Source organism: Delphinapterus leucas, chromosome 11 (genome assembly GCF_059928025.1).
Source record: "Delphinapterus leucas isolate spDelLeu-1000000601 "Yukka" chromosome 11, BTC_Dleu_Yukka2, whole genome shotgun sequence".
In the NCBI taxonomy this organism is placed as follows: Eukaryota; Metazoa; Chordata; class Mammalia; order Artiodactyla; family Monodontidae; genus Delphinapterus; species Delphinapterus leucas.
The window spans coordinates 66,520,233-66,541,602 of record NC_143139.1 but is presented as its reverse complement, the minus strand read 5'-3'; the positions used below and the strand labels follow the sequence as shown (position 1 = coordinate 66,541,602).

The 21,370-nt window shown below is 41.4% G+C and overlaps 1 protein-coding gene across 2 annotated transcripts in view; it reads right to left on the bottom strand.

Moving 5' to 3' along the window:
- The window catches only part of TMTC2 (transmembrane O-mannosyltransferase targeting cadherins 2), a 398,246-nt gene that overhangs the window by 229,033 nt on the left and 147,843 nt on the right, over positions 1–21,370 (bottom strand). Inside the window, exon 2 of one of the 2 annotated variants that reach the window (XM_022552427.3) lies at positions 13,745–14,315. In XM_022552427.3, coding sequence (XP_022408135.1) covers positions 13,745–14,315 — 571 coding nt within the window. Of the gene's footprint in view, positions 1–13,744; positions 16,640–21,370 lie in introns of those variants that run through there. The other variant, XM_089921080.1, reaches the window with a different exon arrangement.

Sequence of the window (21,370 nt, the reverse complement as noted above, 5' to 3'; positions counted from 1 at the left end):
GTGAAGCTAGTTCAGGGGGGTAGGGGAGGAAGGGGCAGGGATAGGAAAAAGATGGGCCTGGCGGGGAGGAAAACAATAACAAAACACAAACCAACTCAATTTCAAAAGGTGCCCTGGAATTATTAACACAGCAAAAGAGAAAGAACCTAGGGTGAAATAAGAAGCGCAGAGTCTTAATTAATGACATACTTGAGGGATGGTACATAGCAGTCCATTACAAGTCTCTAGTCTAAAGTGGCAAATAGAAAAGTATTTCCATAGTAACAAGTTTTTTATAAATTAAAGGCAGGGAAGCAATGTGCACAGTGGTAAAAGCACTGGACCTGGAGGACGAGGTACCATGCCAACTCTATGCTTGACTTATCCTGTGACTAATTTCTGTGGGCCCCAAATTCTGTGAAAAGAGATGGGGTAGCATATGGATACATAATTTCTAATATCCTTCTCCAGCCACAAAATCTTGTGTCTTTATGAATATCTTATAATGTTTAATAATATTGTATGGGGTATCAGACTCTCGATGTGCACCAGTGGGTCCCAAACCAAGCTATTTATCAAAATCACAGTGAAATCAGCTCTTTTGCCCTTTTCCTGTTTGCCCATTTCTGTTCCCCTCTTAACAGTAAAAGAATCTAATTATAGGAATGAGATCAGTAAGCAACTGAAACTAACCCCTGACTTATGCTCTCCTGAATGCACACCATGCCCTGTCTAACCTGTTGATTTTTTTTCCTAGTTAAAAAGAAGAATGAAGAATTAATATGTTAAAAAATGACTAGCTCTCTACCCGCAATAGCTCCCTTAGCAATCCTGCAGATAAGATCACACGCGCAAGGTAACATCTGAAGAGACAGCCACCCAGTCTGCACACGATGAAGAATGATTCAGAACCCAACCTCCTGCCTTGACGATTCACTGAGATTCTCCCCCACTCACCCATTTTTTCCCTTTAAAAACTGCCATTGGGGGTTTCCCTGGTGGTGCAGTGGTTGAGAGTCCGCCTGCCGGTGCGGGGGACGCGGGTTCGTGCCCCGGTCCGGGAGGATCCCGCGTGCCGCGGGGCGGCTGGGCCCGTGCGCCGTGGCCGCTGGGCCTGTGCGTCCGGGGCTGGTGCTCCACAGCGGGAGAGGCCACAGCGGTGAGGGGCCCGCATACCGCAAAAAAAAAAAAAAAAAAAACAAAAACTGCCACTGGGCTTCCCCAGTGGTGCAGTGGTTAAGAATCCGCCTGCCAATGCAGCAGACATGGGTTCGAGCCCTGGTCCGGGAAGATCCCACATGCCGCGGAGCAACTAAGCCCGTGCACCACAACTACTGAGCCTGCACTCTAGAGCCCGTGAGCCACAACTACTGAGCCCACGTGCCACAACTACTGAAGTCCATGCACATAGAGCCTGTGCTCCACAACTAGAGAAGCCACAGCATTGAGAAGCCCACGCACCACAACAAAGAGTAGCCCCCGCTCGCCACAACTAGAGAAAGCCCGTGCGCAGCAACGGAGACCCAATGCAGCCAAAAATAAATTAATTAAAAAAAAATTTTTTTAATAAAAATAAATAAAAATTAAAAATATAAATAAATAAAAACTGCCATGGCTGAGCAGGATCTTCAGAGTTGCTCTCTGGACACGAGTCGACCTTCTCTCCAGATTGCCAGTTTTTCTGATTAGAGCACCTTTGCTTTCTACTGACACTTGCCTCTTGAATTACTGGCTTATGAGCGGCAAGTAAACAAACCTGGGTTTGGTAACAACAGCAGGAACTTTTAAAAAGGAGTTTCTTGGGAATCCCCTGGTGGTCCAGTAGTTAGGACTTGATGCTTTCACCACTATGGGCCTGGGTTCAATCCCTGGTCAGGGAGCTAAGATGCTGAAGGTCATGCACCGCAAACCGTGAGGTGCGGCCATAAATAAATAATAAATAGTAGTTTCTTTCCTGCTACCTCTCCACCAGCTCCTCCTCAACACCTCAAAAACAAACTAAAGGGCTTCCCTGGTGGCGCAGTGGTTGAGAGTCCACCTGCCGATGCAGGAGACGCGGGTTCGTGCCCCGGTCCGGGAAGATTCCACATGCCGCTGAGCGGCTGGGCCCATGAGCCATGGCCGCTGAGCCTGCGCGTCCGGAGCCTGTGCTCCGCAACGGGAGAGGCCACAACAGTGAGAGGCCCACGTACCACAAAAAAAAAAAAAATAGCTACCACTTATTTGAGGGCTTCTACTTGACAGATATATTAGATAAACACATTTAATTTATTTAATCCTGAATTTGGAGATAGGCGAGTGAATCTCCATTTTATTCATGAGAACTCTGCACCTGCTCAATTTTACACAAGTAATAACTGATGGTACCGAGATTAAAATCTAGGTGTATCTCACCCCGACTCCATCCTTCTTAATCATTAACATCATTAGTAATTAACAATATTCAATAATACTTATTAAGAATTAATATGGGGCTTCCCTGGTGGCGCAGTGGTTGAGAGTCCGCCTGCCGATGCAGGGGACACGGGCTCGTGCCCCGGTCCGGGAAGACCCCACATGCCGTGGAGCGGCTGGGCCCGTGAGCCATGGCCGCTGAGCCTGCGTGTCCGGAGCTTGTGCTCCGCAACGGGAGAGGCCACAGCAGTGAGAGGCCCGCGTACCGCAAGAAAAGAAAAGAAAAAAAAAACTAAAAATAAGCAGAGCAAAATATTATTATTCAGTAGCTTCCAGTTTGGGGCTATAATCTCTGGTTTAAAACAGTTTCCCCAGGAGAGGCTGATGATCATCCCAGTTGGGAAACCCATAACGAATCCTAATCTTTAGTCACCACCCCCCACCCAGCCCTGTTATTACCTGCCAATTAAACCAGATTTTTAAATACTGAATTTTCTGAAATCAAAAACTAATTTTACCTATAGACTTTTCTCAGCAAGCCCAAGTTACCAGATTTAAGTTTCTGTAAAAATAATTTGGTCTGAATGTTATTAAGACGTCTGAAATATTTCGTAAAATTTTTGGCAGCCAGAAAACAGGAATGCTTTAAAAATAAAACTTTTTGCTTACTCTGCTCTCCCTAGGAGGTAGGGAAATAAACTAAACTGTGGAACAGCAACAATAACAGCAGCAAAAAGCAGCCTCAATGTTTCCCTGAAAAGGTTTCTTATAAAAGATTCTGGAATCAGCTGCCACAATATTGGCTGCCAGGCTGGGGAAGAATAGGAGGAGGAAAGAGATGCACATTCACCCTTAGGTGATAACTGCTTCCTCTTTCTCCAAAGAATGAGACTTGAACGCTGCAAGCTATTGCAGCTACTGAACGAATCTTCCTTACTATAAACCTTACCAAAAGGAAATATACAGGAAACAGGGAGGTCGGGGGGAGCAGACCAGAAAAGGCCCGGCTCCCCTCCAGTTTCATATATATAAGCAACAGCACCATCCTGAGCCTGAAGGGGAAAAATCAGGCTATAAAAGTATGAGATGATGGCAAGATATTATCAACGGAGAAAAATTAAGGAATGAGTATGTGTACTTATTTTCAGTCAAACAAAAGATAAATGATCAAATCGTGTTGTTCAGAAAAATGATCCTTAAAAAAGGTCTTCTTCTCAATATTCTTTAAATTGTCAGCATTGGTGAATAGGATAGCAAACAAGTTGACTGACATTTCACCCTGCATCCCACTAGAAAAGCCGGAGCTATGCTAATTGAGAGCTCTGTAAAACAACAGACAAAAAGTTCACTATTATTGGAATGCTGTGGAAATGCAGTAAAATGCTGATTATCATGATAGTACTATAGAAGAGGAACTTGGCTGAAGACTGTACACTTACTATATTCATATCTGGCAATAACTTGGCAAGGCAAATATTATATGCCTAGTTCACAGACCCTGTAACTGATGTTCAATACATTTAGTACTTTATCTAAAATCATATCATTTAAATCTAAACCTGCATGTTCCAGTCCTACAGCCTTTCCAAAATAGCCTTACTTGCACCTATACGTGAGAAGACTAGCCAATCACCAAGTCGTTCTTCAAAGTGAACATCACTTGTTTCTATAGTATTAGATATATTTAACTTTTTATCACACTATGTCATGAGATTTTTTTTTTTTTTTTTTTTTTGGTACGCGGGCCTCTCACTGTTCTGGCCTCTCTTGTTGCGGAGCACAGGCTCCGGAAGCGCAGGCTCAGCGGCCATGGCTCACGGGTCCAGCCACTCTGCGGCATGTGGGATCTTCCCGGACCGGGGCACGAACCCATGTCCCCTGCATCGGCAGGCGGACTCTCAACCACTGCACCACAAGGGAAGCCCTTTCATGAGATTTTAAGAAAGAAACTTCACTCGATGGAACACGTAAACTGGCAAATTTTTGCCTGAATCTTCAAATTAGAAAAAAATAATCCTATGTAATTTGGAGCTTTCCATTTCATAAAAGTTATGGAAATACACTCAAATCATTCATGTATAACTTTGGTATAATCCGAGTACATTACATAAACATGTATTCTGATAAAAAACACAAAACACACACACACACACACACACACACACACACACACACCCTTTTATAGGGCGAAGGAACTCAGTGTCATATATTAAAAACTAAGACAATGCCCTCAAAAGGCTGGGTTGGTACTGCTAACAGGTATAATGACTCAAAATTCATAAAATTAAAATATTAAGGTTTTTTCTTTTTTGCTGTTTTTAAATACATAAAATTTAATTACTTTTAAGCAGTCACAAATGATGTTGCATATAATCAAAGACTATTAAATGTACTTGGTATGTAGTTATCTTCAGCAATACATTAACGGAAATTCTAGATATATCTTCCATTTCTTCATACACTAAAAGCTAAGAGTCATTGTTTTTACATGTCCTTCATTTTTCTCATATTGTCCCTGCTGTTTTCTCTGAATCTTATATTAATTATAAGCAAAACGACAACCACATACCCAAAGGCAGGTATTGCAGATTCCCCTATTATACCAAAGAGAAGCATTATGATCTTTGCATTTTATTTGATTTCCTGAAGTGAAATGAACAAACATGCAGAGAAAGAAAGAAAGTGTCCTCTGGAACATGAACACGGACTTCACTAATGAAGGCCATAATTACCGAGGAAACATGTATTAAATTCTGAATTCATGCTATTTCACTTGATGCAAGAGTTGTAATCAGACCAACAGAGCATACAGGAGCCATCTGGGTGCTGCAGAGCTGTAAAGACAAACCCTGAGAGCAAGGGCACATCGACCTTCCTAGCACCAAATCACTGCAGACTTTTGTATTAGAAAGTGCTGTTCTTCCCTTTTGATTTCTTATTTTCCTTTTTGAAGAAAGGAATACTGTAATCAGTAGGTATGAAACTGGATATAAAAAATAAAACATCACACCATGCAGCCTTTACCACAGCATCACATATCACAGATATTCTAATGATCAAAGAATTTGATTTAATATTCAGTTTTATCCAACCCACCTCCCACCCTGCTCACACCTTTTAAGGAATCTCTAATGTACTCTAGAAATCAGGCTTTCTATAGCTTAAGTTTCATTTGAGAAATCAAAACTAAATTAGCATTTCCATTGTTCCAGGCATTTAAGACAGGAATCTGACTTCTAGGCAATGACAATGGATTTCAAATTTGTGCAAACCACATCATTTTCTGTGAAATTGACAGAACCCAGCTGAATATGAGTAACCTGATAGTCATGAGATCCCGTCAGTCAATTGGATTCCTCTGAGGCAGCAGGTTATCGAAAATTGAGCCAAGTGATGTAATATGCATCCCAGACAGTGTTATGAGAACAGCAGAGATAATTTCAATGAGACTCATTATTCATTCATCACAAGGTCCAATTTGCGTGTCATTTTCACTGACAGTGTCCTCAGTTAACTGGTTGAAATTTAGTGCTGATAGGGTGTTTTATTCCATCCTGTAAAAATTTTTTTTTGTCTTCCTTTGTGAAAGAGTACAAAACAAAGAAGGATTTGTATTTGTGGCCATTCACAGTAATATCTGAACACGTTTCAGGAATACTGGAAGAACGGACATAGGAAAGAGCCCTTAAGGACTCCCTGTTTTTCTCATTAGGAGTATATAATAATATGCCAAATATTACAGAGAAAAAAGTACGACAATATTAGCCTTCAGAAAATAACTGCTTTTCTTTTAAATGCTAAAGAACGAAATAAACACTGATAGGAGACACACTCACTGAATGAGATACAACTTCTACTCCTGAGTCTGGTCGTTAATCTCATCACCCAAGGGACCCTCTCTCCCCAAGGTTTAGGGGAAGAACAGAAAAGAAAGTTCTCCAAGAGGCAAGAAGAGCTGGCCTATACATTCTTGGGCTTCTCCCATGGACCAGTCCAAGGGCTAGCACATTTGAAAGCCATGCATCACTTCCCATCATTGTCGGGGTGACAACCCATCTTAAAGGGCCCCGACGTCGTTAGACACAGTAGCTGTCTCAGTCTACCTTTCCTGATTCATTTTCCTCTCCAGGTCCTGGTGCTCTGGGTATCTAACAAAAGGACTGCTCAGTCCTCCTCAGTAACTTCCTCTGAGCGTCCCTCTGTGTAATGCTCAGGCTCCGCTCTCCACTCTTCCTCGTCTGTCCAATTATAAACGCCCATATCCCAAGAATCCTTCGGGTTCCTCCTCACACACCTTTGCTGCTGAAGGCACTTCAGCTGAAAGTCACCTCCCCTTCCTCTAAGCCGCCCGAATGCTCCCAGGGCCTCCCCTCCAGCCCTCACCACTCTTCAGCTTGAATTTCAGTTCTACACTGGCAGGCACTATTCTCCACTTCCTACTACTCTCAAACGTCCTTCAGGGCAGAATTTTTTCGATTCATCTTTGATTCCCCACATCACCTAACACCACGCCTTGCACAAAGATGAATCTTTAAAAAAACAATCATAATTTGTGAATAGAACACTGTCCCAGGTATTAACACTCTAATGCAAGCATTACAGAAACCTGCAAGGGTAATCAGCTTTCCAAATTTAAATAACTGGAACCTAAACCACAAATAGAATACAGAATCATCTTAAGTTAGCTGAGCGAGGAAGACAACCTGCAGGAATAAAATACCCTATTAATCTTTGGCTTTTTGAATTGTAAAATATTTCTGAACCTCGACTTTATTTGTGGTGTTATCTGGTTAGCGGTCTTCGCAGCAGTTCAAAGTTTTAAAGAACTACAGGTCATGAATATTAAATGCTACAACAAGTTTACTTGGAGGAAATCCAGATTCATTTGTAGCTGCATGACAAACAGTCCCCCAGTTTCAATAATGCGAGGAAATACTGTGATCGGAATCGGAGTATCTTGCTATATCTGGATTCTCACAAAGTCAAGTGTAAGGCACATGGGGGAAAAGACAATCCTCAGAAAGCAGGAACACTACTTGGAGTGGCACAGATGGTGATTAAAGACAATCAGAAAGGGCAAATATATCCTATTTCATTCAAGGCAATGGATATGAGGGTCACATCTTGCGTAAAACCACAACCCGGTCTAGAAAGAAAAGGGACAGGGACATAAACGATAAGATTCCACGAATGTCATCCGAGCAGCTAATCAAATAAAAAAAGCACATGTGGATTCAATGTGCAAATACCTGCAGGCTATGCGCTGGCTCTTCTGTACACGCGGAGTCACACAAAATAGTCTGATATACAGAAGCACTACGTTTAATGTCTTCAGTGTTCCAACAGCGACAAACCCAAACCTTCAACAGAACGTAAGACCCAACCCTCAGAAACCATTCTCAAGATAAACCCTGTAAATGGTTTGGAAATATGGGACTGTTTGTTAGTGTGGGTCTGATCACTGCACCCCGCTGTAGAGCCCAGCTTACATAATACCCAAGATAAAGGTAAACTTGTTCAACAAAGGCAACCTCCATCAAACACATCCTGCTTAGCATTAAAATAAAGTTATTTCTAGACAGAGATGACTTGTTTTTTGAAAGTGGCAATGCCTCCCGTTTCCCTCTCTAATAATACAGTCTCTTTATCTTGTTTACATGAAATAGAGCCGCAAGATTTTATTTGAAGGAGGCTGTCCAGATAATGCACATCTTGGAAGCAACTACAGCAAAATTAATGCAGCCATCTTTAGAGAAAGTCTTTAAAAAGATCAAACTCAAAGGGCTTCATTTTTCCAAATTATTTTGGGCTATAGTTAGAATTGTTACACCTGCTTTCAGGTTTCCTTCGTTTTTAAATTTTTTTTCCCCACCTGTAACTAAGTGATTATTAGGCTAATAAAGGGGGGAAAAAAGATGTTTCCACATTAAAACAGTTAACAGATGTTAAATAAGCACAGAAAATGGCCACTAGGCAAGCAATGACTGATGTTGGGTAAGTAAGAAAAATGTTGCCTTTACTGATTTTATTACCCATGTACCTCCTGGGGTCATGGGAGACTTGTAAAATATTCTGTGGGCAGATAAAAGTCTAGCATTTATTTGCAAGGCTAGTGTGTGTTTCAAGGGTTCCCCACTCCCCTTACTTAGTTTTATGTTGTCAAAAAGTAAGTGAAGGGCTTCCCTGGTGGCGCAGTGGTTGAGAGTCCGCCTGCCAACGCAGGGGACACGGGTTTGTGCCCCGGTCCAGGAGGATCCCACATGCCACGGAGCGGCTGGGCCCGTGAGCCATGGCCGCTGAGCCTGTGCGTCCAGAGCCTGTGCTCCGCAGTGGGAGAGGCCACAACAGTGAAAGGCCCGCGTACCACAAAAAAAAAAAAAAAAGTGAAAATAATCTAAGAAAGGCTAAAATAATTATTTGGTGAGAGGTCAAGAAAACTCATTTATCAACATTTTTCTGACATGCATTTCTTCCAATCCTACCTTCCAGAACTCACTAACCAGTAATGAAATCCTCACTGTAGAAAGGGGCGAGTATAGGATTTCACTTTACCATTGCAGGCACATCCTTTTCAAAAGTCAATCTTAAACAAGGGTGAATTCAATAATTTACTAGGTACCTACTATGTGCCAAATGGTGCACTAGATGCCAAGAATAATGTAGGAAACATATTAAATAGATGCTGAAGTGAAGATCTAGAACATTTAACAGTTTTCAAAAAAATAGTTAGGAACTCTAATTTTATTCATACACATTCCTGAAGATTTTATACTGTTTTCTTAGAAATCTTCCTAACTGTTGAAAACTATATTATTTCATATTATATTCAACCACATTATTTCATAAGTCATATTACTCTCTTGATAAGCATTTACTAAATAAGTTAAATGTGTTAATATTTTTGACATATTCAGAACAGTGCCTGGCAGATATAAACACTATACATGTTTACCAAATGCTAAATAAAATATCTATGATTTTCTGGGTACCTACTGTTTTTCAAACACTTCATCGAAGAAAAAACTTTCGTATTTCTTTTGCAGAACTACAAAAAATTTACATGTCATATGGACACGGGTATCCCTTGCATGAATCTTAGAAGTCAAAAAACGGCAGCCAAGACTTCTGGCCAAATTCAGTCATCCCAAGGATATCGTCTGGCCCAAACAGGGCATATTTGTTCTTAAATTAGTAACCAATAATAAATAACAGGAGATGTCATAGAAAATACAGACGTCTGTCTTAGAAAAATATTAACCTCTACGAAACTGAAACCTGTATTTGCTTATCGCAATAATGGGATGGAGAGAAGTACGAGTGCGAGAGCATAACCTCTAGTTCACCACAGGCCCTTCTGCCTGGTCCTGGTGTGCATTTGACTTTGGGGCCTGGATCTGATAGGCCTCTAACTTCTGACATTTCTGAAGAAATGTGAAGGGAGAAGCTGAGTGTGACTGCTATGAGAAAAACATTACGGACAAAACTATAAAAATGGAGAGCCTTGCTCCTCTGGTTTTAATAATTTCCAGCTTGTAGGACCACCATCTTTAGATTTTTGAGTATATGGCTGGTTCTCTAGTTTGCCTAATAGAGGTAAACATTTGTGCACTGGATTCTTCTGTTTATATATAAGTTATGTTTTAATAAGGCAGGGAAGTTTATTTCATGTGGCCAACTATGATAACTCTGATGCAGAGTTAATTAGTAAGACATTTAAGATGATTATTCGTTTAAGGTTGAAAAGTCTTTTAATCCACTTCCTTCAGAGTCTCTTCTAACTCACCCCAGGCATAGAAATCTATTTATTTTAAAGACAGAACATGGAATTTTTCTATAACTTCCATATGTAATCTATGCCAGTGTTTATAAGCCCCATAGTCATGAAATTCTAAATGAAAGTTTTTGCTTAAATATTCATGCTTCAGCTTTAGTTGATTCCTAATTCATATGCTTTCAAACCACTGCGTGTTTAAAGACTAGTAGAAATTTATCCTTTGGCCTTCTCTTTCTTGAGATAAAGAATTACATTTCCACTGATATTTCTTCTTTCCCTTCAACTAATGTGCATTAAGTGACTTCCAAATATTGGGCACCCAGTTCACAACGAACACTCTACAGTTTCACATAATCTTCCTAACATCTCTAGGAGAGAACATTAATTATCTCTATTTCTACACGAAGAAACGGCATTGAACTAGTCCAACGTGACTCAGCCAGTGCACGTTAAGGTTCAATGCCTATTATTTTCTTCTCTACTGTGGAGTCATCTGACTACTTTCTATATTCATCTTCACACCTTCACAGTGTAAGATCACTAGACAGTCACAAATATGTCTTCTAGTCCTAGTGATTCCACCATTTTCTGGGTGACTTTCACATCTCTGGTTCTCTACACCTCAGCTGGAAACAAGGGGACTGGCATAGATGGTCTCAAGGTTCCTTACGAATCTGTAAAGTCTGTTATCCCAATGTCCTCATTAAGCTCACTGGCCCAAAACCTAAGAATGAAAGAAAAAGCTAAGTTGGGATAGCAACTATTAGATGAAGGGTTTTGCTGCCCTGACCACTTCCCTTGCCCGCAAGCAGTGGCTGCCAGACAGCCTGGGCAAGTTTCCATCTGAAAACTTCTCAAGACACTGAACATTCAAAGCCATTAAGTCCTTTCCCATAGTGCGGGGGACTTCACACTCTCTACTCTTACGAATTCCTTCACAGTGATGGGGTTCGGGGCAGGCTGCCACAGAATGTGCCACTTTGGCATGTGGATTATATGGAGCGAAAGACAATTAAGGCCCAACAGACTCAAGAAGAAGTTTTTACTTCCCTCTTAAATGCCTAAAAGGATTTAGTTAGCCTGTGCCAGGAAGAGAGTTATTACCAAAGATAACTTTTTTACATAAGGAAGACTCTTTGGTCTGGCATGGCAAACATTTGCTCGTCCTGTCTTCCTGTGAATCGTCTTCCTTCCTCTGAAGTTCCAGACCCCTCCCCCCTTTTCCTTAGCTCAGGATGGCATAGAAACCTCAACTGCCTAACTGTTGAGGAGCTTCTCCTGTCTCTGAGGGGGTCCTGTATGTACAAAACTAAATCTGTTTTTCTCCTGTTAATCTGTCTTACGGCAATTTGATTATTAGGCCAGCCAAAGAACTTCGATGGAGAGAAAAGTTCTTCTCCCCTGCACTAGTGGCACTTCTCGTTTTCTGAAGCAGCAGTTGCATGAGTAAGGCTGCCAAATAAAATACGAGATGCCCTGTTATATTTTAATTTCAGATGAACAAAGGATAGTCTTCTCTTATAAGTATGTCCCAAATACTGCATGGGACATATTTATAGTAAGGAGATCAATCAGCAACTTAATCCTTGAAAACAGGCTTACACACCTGAAAATTTCTCAGAAGAGAACTTCAAAGGTCCTAAAAGCAAGCCCTGAATTGACATACCAAGGTAATTTCCTAATTCATGAGATGGTGACATGAAAATTCTGTAGGAGAAACCACAGTATTTCACAGGCTATCAACACAAGGTCTTAAAACACCCAGTCTGCATCCCCAAATAGTTCTCAACCTGCATAGGACAAGGACCATGTCTTATACTTACTCTATTTGTATTTCCAGTAAAACAAGAAAACTGTCTATTGTTGATGGCATGGTTCTCAAAGGAAAGAAAAAGATTATTTTCCCTAAATTTCCTTGAGAGACTAATTAAAATTGATTTGAAATTAAAAGCTTGACTTTCAAACCATATGTTCTTTGCAAAGCATCAAACTCTAAACAGAGTTTTCTTTTAAAGTTTCAGCATTTAACCGAAATCACAAAAGAACTTCATCAAGCACTTGATACTGGAGTTCCCTGCAGAGCAGAGGCACAGCAGTAATTACTCTGCTTCCTATGTAAAAGAAAAAAAAGTCATTTAAAAATAAATGTTTCCGAGGACTTCCCTGGTGGTGCAGTGGTTAAGAATCCACCTGCCGATGCAGGAGACACGGGTTCGAGCCCTGGTCTGGGAAGATCCCACATGCCGCGGAGCAACTAAGCCCGTGTGCCACAGCTACTAAGTCTGCGCTCTAGAGCCAGCGAGACACAACTACTGAGCCAGCGAGACACAACTACTGAGCCAATGAGACACAACTACTGAAGCCCGCGCGCCTAGAGCCCGTACTCCCCAACAAAGAGAAGCCACCGCAATGAGAAGCCCATGTACCACAACGAAGAGTAGCCGCCGCTCACCGCAACTAGAGAAAGCCTGCGCACAGCAACGAAGACCCAACGCAGCCAAAAATTAAAAATATATTTTAAAAATAAAATAAAAATAAATAAATGTTTCCATTTCCCTCAATTTTGTTATTTCAATTTCTTCCCAATTGAATTTTAAGTAAAATTAAGAACTGAGAGGAAAAAAGTGGTAAAAACTAGAAAACTTGACAGCTTTCTCAGGGTCAGTATCCTAAACCGTAATTCCTTGCTTAAGAGTGTCCAAAAGGATGGAGGAGCTGGCTGTGGTCCATGATTTAGAAAATGGCTGAGGTCTGCAAACACTGGCGAAGTTCCGCCTTTATACTTAAGTTAAAGCAAGGGTGAGTTTATTGCCAGGGAGGGAGGATGGGGAGATGGGAAGGAGGCAGTTTCTCAAGAGGTGCTGGTCCACCCAAACACACCAGCAGAAAACTGCTCAGTTCCCTTTAAGTACGTGGGATCCGAAAGTGCTTCCGTGACCTTCAGATGACATTGCATTTTGCAACCACTAAGGGAATACAGAAGAACACATATTAAGCCCTGAAGCAAAGGTCTTAATTGGCCTCAGGGCAAAACTTACAATAACCACTTTCTGTTTTGACTCTTCGGTTTTTATACACTACATCAGGGAAAGGTGAATATGACTCATGATTTAAGAATGTGAGTTCCCAGTGCACTGCAGAGAGCGTTGTTTTCCAAAGTCAGCTCAGGAAAAGTAATATTAACAAATAGCAGAGGATTTCCTCTTGACAGAGTCGAGCATCTAGCTCTATGATCGGCTGTGTTATTTTTTTCAAACACATTTTAGAGGCAATTTATTGGATTACAGGGAATTTGGGCCGAAATCGAGGAGTAAAACTAAATAAATAATAAAGATGCATATTCTTTACAAGGCAGAATTGTCCTTCTAGCCCCTTGGAAATCATGAAAATAAGAAACCTGAGAAATAAAATAATCCGTGACTGACACCCAGTTAGTAGGGAAAGGTCAGAGAGGACACTTCCACCTCCCGAAGATCAAAAGGTAACTTACTTTAAATTCTCTTTGAAGAGGAACACATTTGCTTTGTAAATGGGGAAAAGGGACCAAGCAAGGAGAGGACTCAGTAATCCAATGCTCAAGCACCAACAATCACTTACTTTGTAAATGGTGGGTAAGATCTGTTTCATTTTCAGCCTGTGAAAGACAAAGACGTCATAAATGGCTGAAACCGCCAGGACCGTCACTCCTTGTTCCTTCCACAGCATGCTGCATCCGGCGCACAGTCCGGTCCCCAGGAACCAGCCCCAGGTCCTGGCCGAGGCGCCCCTTGTAGAACAGTGTTTCATGTAGCAGAGCAAGGAGAGGAGGAAGAAGAGACTGGCCCCCACATCGGCCCGGCCCACGATTCCTGCCACCGCCTCCGTGTGGATGGGGTGAGAGGCAAACATCAAGCCAGCCATGAAGGTCCAGTATCCATCCCCAAGCAGGATCTTGGAGAAGCTCGTGAAGAGACCAGTGACCGCCGCATGCAGGAGCACGTTGACAAGATGGTAGCTCCAGGGATTCAGCCCTCCGATGGCATGGTTCAGGCGGAAAGAAAGAGTGCAGAGTGGCCGGTAGGACTTGTGGCTGCCGCTGTGGGTTAGCAGCGTCCCCCAAAAATCATTGTAGAAAATGTGGGTCCATGGGGTTTCTGGGAGAAGGTCCTGATTAGTCTTGATAGCACGGCTAAAAAATAAAATGTCGAAACAGAAATCTAATGTAAAATACAGAAAGAAAGAAGGAAATACACTGCTAAAATATACTGCTAAAACACTGCCTTCCTTTGTAGCCTTGTCATCACGTGGCTTTGTCATCCTGTGGCTTTATGATGGGATTCCAGGTATACATGATTAATGCAAACGAGCCATGGAGCCGGCTTTACAAGTAGATTGAATTCAGATCCTCCCCTTAATGGCTTACTAGATCCGCAATTAAGGTTGTATTTCTCTCCCTCAAAAGCTTTCTTCCTTGTTTGAATGCAAATACCTTTGAAGAATAAATGCAGAGTTAAAGGCTTAACTCTTAAGGTTCAATAAAGCAGTTGCCAAACAATTGCCCGCGTGTTGGCTAGAAAGTCTCAGGTGATACTGGTGCAGGGGATACACTTACAGCAAGGACTAGCCCCCCCCCCAGCAGAAATAAATTTGAGGTAGAACCTCTGTGCCCAAAGCAATGCTTCCCATACATGCAGATCACCTGGGGATCTCATTAACAGGCATGTAAAGGTTCTAATTCAGTAGGTCTGGGGAGGAGCCCGAGATTCTACATTTCTAACCCTTGTAATTGTTCATTTATCTACTGTGTAAAAAAAGCAAAGAACACTGCTTTGCAGATACATGAGTGTTCTGGAGAACTAGTGCAAAGGACACCTTGGCCCTGTGAGCTGCTGCTATTATTATTCTACAAAGAGTGTATTCTAATCTACGAAAAGTCCCTTATAAAATTCAGTTCGACCTACAACCTCTGAAATTAGGTGCATCTGGGGGCTGGAATTAAAACAGACATCAACATACATTAATAGTAGTTGGTTATCTACTCTGCCAAACACTATGCTAGTCCTTCTGTATATATTATCTACTTATGAAAACGAGCTGACTTTTCTAGATGCTCAATAAAAGGCAGAAAGTCTGTCAAAATCAGGTTTTAAAAAGTACTCAATGTTACAGACAGTTCTCCAGTGTCTATATTCTCCATTTTCCCATACTTTAGTTTTTAGCTGGGTACATGTCTTATGGACAAAAAATTATCATTTCCTATCTTCCCTTGCTGCTAAATATGGTCCTGTGACTAGTATTTGGCCAGTGACTAATATTTGGTCAGTGGAATATATATAAGCAGAGTGCTATGCACTACTAGAAAAAAGTATCCTTAAAAGGAAAAAGCTTAGTATTCTTCCCTCTCCTACCCCTACCCGCTTCCTGCTGGAGCACAGATGTAATAGCTGGAGTTCCAGCAGCCATCGTGACTCGTAAGGTGTCCTTAGGAATAGAAGTCATGCCAACAGAGCAATAAGACTGAAGGAAACTGAGTCCCTGTCATGGTAGACCATACCAGCCCTTGGCAAACTACCTGAGTATGAGAAAGAAATTGCTATCTTGTTTAAGCTGCAATATTTTGGGTGTTAGCACAGCTGAATCTACTCATCAGTGAACTCCTTTGTTAACAGAAGACCTACTATATCACAGTGGTTTGATTTTCCATTTTGATTTTGATTTTTACAAGGCTCCGTGTATTGACTGTGTATAAATGAATTTCCATATAAATTGGCTTTTAAAATATTAGAAACAGATGTTAGTCTGGATCCATTAAACTAAAACACCCTGTTATGACATTCATCAAGAGTCTACCCCAGAAGTAATTGCTTAAGACTTGATGGGTTATAATTAAAATTTTAAAGAAATATGAAGAACTGCCAGTGTTGTTAGAGCTGATTTCAAGCCATTGAGAATGAAAAGCCAACTGGCCTCCACTGAACATTAACTTAGATATTGATGTGCATTTCTCTAATATCAATGCAGAGACGTTCATACTATCAAAGTCAGGGCAGCAGGAAGTTCAACAGCAAAGCACTGTGGGATAAGGCTTGGCTAATTTAGCGAGAAAAGCTGAAAAGCACATTTTGTTTAGGACAATACTTCACCCTTTCAGTGGCAGATCCTTATAGAATGGAGACGCATGTTCCCTAAACCACGTTTTCTACATGCTATTAGTTCAGCTCCATAACTAACTCTGTAAAGCCTTTTTGAGGGAAAGGAAAAAAAAAAGAAACACACGTTTAAAAATCTGTTCAAAGCTGCCAGAATTTCTTATATCCGTAGCAATAAATCTAGTAATCTGCAACAACAAGATATACTATGCGATGAAACAAGAATTTCAAAACAAAGAACAAAACTAACAAATCTCATAATTTCATTGTGAGAAAAACCTTTGATGCGGCACAGCCCTAAATTTACATTGTAGAAAAGAATTAAAGGCAAACAGTGTCAATAAAATAATAGAAGAGCAAAGGAACATCCCACCCATGTTCAAAATATACTGCACTAAGGGAGACTTCGGTCTGATAAAATTCTCTGATGGGCATTATCTTATTATTAGCCAGGGTTTTTATTTACTCAATAAATGTTACGGCAAAAGAACAAGAAATAAGACTAAATTGCACTGGGCTTTAGTACATAAGTCATGTCACACATGCAAGTCAGTGATAAGGGATGCATTACGCATCCTTCACATCATATTAAGAAAGATACAGACCAAAAGGGATTTAATGGAATCTGGATAATCTGCCAGCAAAATGAGAAGTAAAGGTAGTCGCTCAACACTCAACATAATAGATACTCATCTATTTGCATTTTCTTATGCAAGTCCAAAACTGAAAGAGGGAAACCTGCTACTTCTCAGTCAATGAAAAGGCTTAACTCAAAACAAAATGTCATGCTGATATAATTTCTAATGTTACTTCCGTGAGTGGGTATTGAAAATTCAGAAAGACCCTAAGGAATTGGGAAATTTTCCACTCCAGGAAAGGTGAAGAACATTGAAGCAGCAGGTGTGGAAAAGAAACAATTGGAGGCAGAATTCTCCAGAGAACACAGGCCCAAGAGACTGCCTTTTGAAGCAAAAAGATCCAGTCTCTCAAGCTTTCAAGGAGGTCTTAATCTGTTTTCAGTTTTGTTCATTTGTGGCTCTTTGTTTTTTGCTGCATTATGATTTTTCCTTTAAAAAATGTGACAAAGGCCAACGCTATTGTAAAACGTAAAACGGATGAATGATATGACACTGCCATCCCAACTGTCCTTGTGTGGGTTTCTCTCAGTACTATTTTTCCTGTCCATTGACCTTTTCAGTCATGAGCACCCACAAAAATCATGGCCATCAGTCCTTCAGAGGAGGAATGATGCTTAGATTCTCCAAACATCAAATGGCACGCTCTTCCCAAGTACTTTCAAATTCTTCTACTAAAAAGTAAGTAAAGGCCAAACTCTATATTTAAAAAAAATTTTTTTTTCTTTTAGGTGATGGGTTGAAATTTGTTCCACAGGAGAAAGAAGAAAGAGCATGGCCTTTGTTAACCTGCCCTGCTTCAGTGCTACCCAAGCACGCCGATCTATGCCCAGAAAGGGCAGTGAAATGCAGTGGTTAAGAGAACTGAGTCTGGAGCCAACTGGTCCAGAGTTACTCCACTTCTCTGTACCTCAGTTTTTTCATCTGCAAAATAAGGATAATAACTGTACTTGCCTTATAGGACCATTTTGAGGAGTAAAGGAGTTAGTAAGCAAAAAGCACATTGTTATATGTAATATATGTAACACATGATAGCTGCTGTCATTATTATCACCATTAACACCAAACAACTAGTGCTAGCCATCAATGCAAAATCAGTGCTCTTTCTTCAATATATATATATATATATATATAGCCTTCAAAAATCTATGTACCATGGTCCTATTTCACTTAAAATTCCTTTAAGCTTTTATGACACTCTCAGCACAAAATAATAAACATTTATGAAGTCTTACCTGGGGTCTTTTATCTTTTAACACATTACTCTTCCCATTCCCCTCCTATCTTTTTTGACTTCTTTCCAACTCCTTGGCTAGCATCTCTTTCAGATTTTTCTCCCAAATGTGGATGTTTCTCTCGGTTCTGTCTCCTGACCTCCCCTCTCTCTACACTTTCCACCTCTGTAGTCATCATCTTTGACACCTGCAACTCAAGAGATGCTTTCTCCATCGACGCCTCCAGCCTGAGTGTTGCTCACAAGCCTACACTTGTACTGCCCCAGGTGACAGCCATACCTGAATGATGCAATCCCGGTTCCTCTACTAACACCAGAGTCTTGTCTTTGGCCAGTTAACCTCTCTAAAGCACAGCTTCTTTACCTACAGTTGGTAGATAACAACGCTTCTCACAAATTGTTGTGTTGAAGATCAAATGAGGCAATGTTAACTTAAAATGTTTGAAAAATTACTTAGCCTGCTGTCACGGACTGGTTTTTCCAGACCCCTTCTTCTTAGTTAACAGTGTCCTGTTCTTCCTTCTGAGAACAGGCCACATCCACCCCTCAGTCCATGTGTATAGAGTGAAGCTGTTATCCCCACCTCCTGATGAAAGGTTATCATTTGATTTGGCCAGTTAGCATACTATATCCCCCCATCCTCATTTCTGGCCACAAGAACTGACTTAGCAGCCAGCCAGGTCAGTCGGAGTCAAAACAGCTCCAACAATCTACTGGGAAAGGACATCTTATTTTAAGAATGAGATGAAATCCTAGGGCTACTAAAGGATTCCCTGAAGACAGAGCCTAAGAATGAAGCCAACACAAAAAACCCAGATCAAGGAGACAGAGGCAATTCTTAGTGCAGCTGGATCCCGTTGTGCCTGAAGCTAACACTGCTAAATAAGCCAATAACTAAATAAGCCAATAAGCCAATACACTAGTTTGAACTGTTATTCTGACATGTGCAACCAGAAGACTGCTAAATGAAATAGCACTGTGTAACTATCAAGCAATATTGTTAGTTGCCCTTTCAGTATCTTCAGCTGAATAAGACTGAATCCAAATAATTTTCCTTACACACCACCTCCTTTTTCATACAAGCCCCTCATTAAGCACCATCATTCTTCCACCACTGACACCGCAGTTGTGCATGAGGGGTCCTTCTCTCTTTGCTCCTACATCTACTTTTAAATTGGTTAATGATATGTTGACGCCAGTCAGGATCTCAGAGAAAAATCCAGCTCGCAAGTTTCCCTTAAATTCACCTCTAACTTCTCTTTTCTCCTTCCCCCGCCCCCATTCAGGCTTCCATCATTTCCTACCCCTATTGCTTAGCAGGCTTACTAAAAGCGCCTGTTTATTATTCTGTTTCTTTCATTAGGCTCAAAGTCCCCTCATGGAAAGAGTATATTTTCTTCAATGCCCAATACATATTAGGCACATAACAAATATTTGTAAAACTGAACTAGTCATCCCTGCCTGCTTTCATTCCCCTTTTGATCTATTATACATGCTGTGGATAGAGAAACTTCCTGAAATATAACTCCTGAAGTATAACCCTAACACCATCACTCTGCTTCACAAGAATCCCTCATCACATCCTATTTCTTACCAAAATAAACACCCTTCCCAGCCCAGCATTCACAGCCAGCCCCATTATGACTTCTAGGCCAATCTCCCATTACTCCTCTATATGCATCCTAATGCCAACCGAACTTCCCAGCTTCTCGGCCTTCGCTCAGGTCATTTTGTTCCTTCCTCTGCCTGGATTGCTGTTCTTCGACCAGTTTACATCTGTCCAGATACACTTTAACTGCCAATGCTCGTTTGCGATGCCCCAGTCTCCCCTAAAGTCTCTCCTAGTTATTGTTGCAAATCGGCTCGATTTTAACATTGCGCATTGACACATTCCCGTTATTAACACTGACTTCCGGCTTCCCTGGTGGCGCAGTGGTTGAGAATCCGCCTGCCGGGGCAGGGGACATGGGTTCGCGCCCCGGTCCGGGAGGATCCCACATGCCGCGGAGTGGCTGGGTCCGTGAGCCATGGCCACTGAGCCTGCGCATCCGGAGCCTGTGCTCCGCAACGGGAGAGGCCACAACAGTGAGAGGCCCGCGTACCGCAAAAAGAAAAAAAAAAGAAAAAATACCACTGACTTCTTACTACCATCATCAGGGATCTTATATGGGATGAGATGTGGAAGACGTTTCAGAAGGAGAAGGAGGAAATATATGCATTGAAATCAGGGCATTTTAACAGTCCCTCTTCCCTACCCTATTGAAAATCACAACTCAACAAAATGGATTGATTCTGTCTTAAGAAAATTATTCACTCACTCATTTATTCATTCATTCCGTGATGGGCTAGACACTAAAGGGCACTGCAGATAGGATGGTGAGTAAAACAGATGCACTGCCTTCGAGAAACAGCCTAGTAGAAGAGGCAAAGACGTGTAGAGGCCATTTCACTGCAGTATGATAAATACCTCTCTAACACGAAATCCTGATTGCCTTGGGAGAACAGAACAGACTTCCGACAGTCGGCAGGGTCAAGAGCTTCCTGGAGGAAAGCATGTGTACATACACGGAAGGGGTTAAGCAAAAGAGTAACGGAGTTAGGATGTTGCCAGACTGATGGGCAATATTTTCAAGGACCATGAGGCAGGAGAGAAGAAGGTGGTGAGCTTGGGACCCGAAAAAAATGCAATAGATTGCTTTGGCTGGAGTGAAGTTTGAGGGATGGAGTGACAGGAATCACTGGCATTACTCTGTCTTGGACTATTGTCCTTCATGGGATGGAGAGCAATGTGGCTACACATCAAGCTCTGCAGTGGTCTTCAGGTCCGATTCAGCTTGTTAGGACTTGCTTTATCTCCCCAATGCACTGTTAACTCCTAAGACACAGAACAGTATCTTATTTATCTTTTGGAGCCTTGCACATATTAGGCATTCAATATATATTTGATGAACTGAATTCTAACTAGAAATGATTGGTATTGATAAGCTGCACTCACCTTTTAGAAAAATTCTACATTGTTTTAAGTATATAGGGAAGTATCACTTGCATCTAAAAGTAGTTCACTCACTCTGGGCACTAAACCCTGTTCACTCAATGATAATTAACTGAGAAGAACCATCAGGTTAATTGGCTTACCCAAATGTCTTTGGCACACATTTCCCACTTAACCTATAATCCCTCCATTAGAGTCTCTCTTTAGGGATAAGCCATTATATTTAGAAAGCTC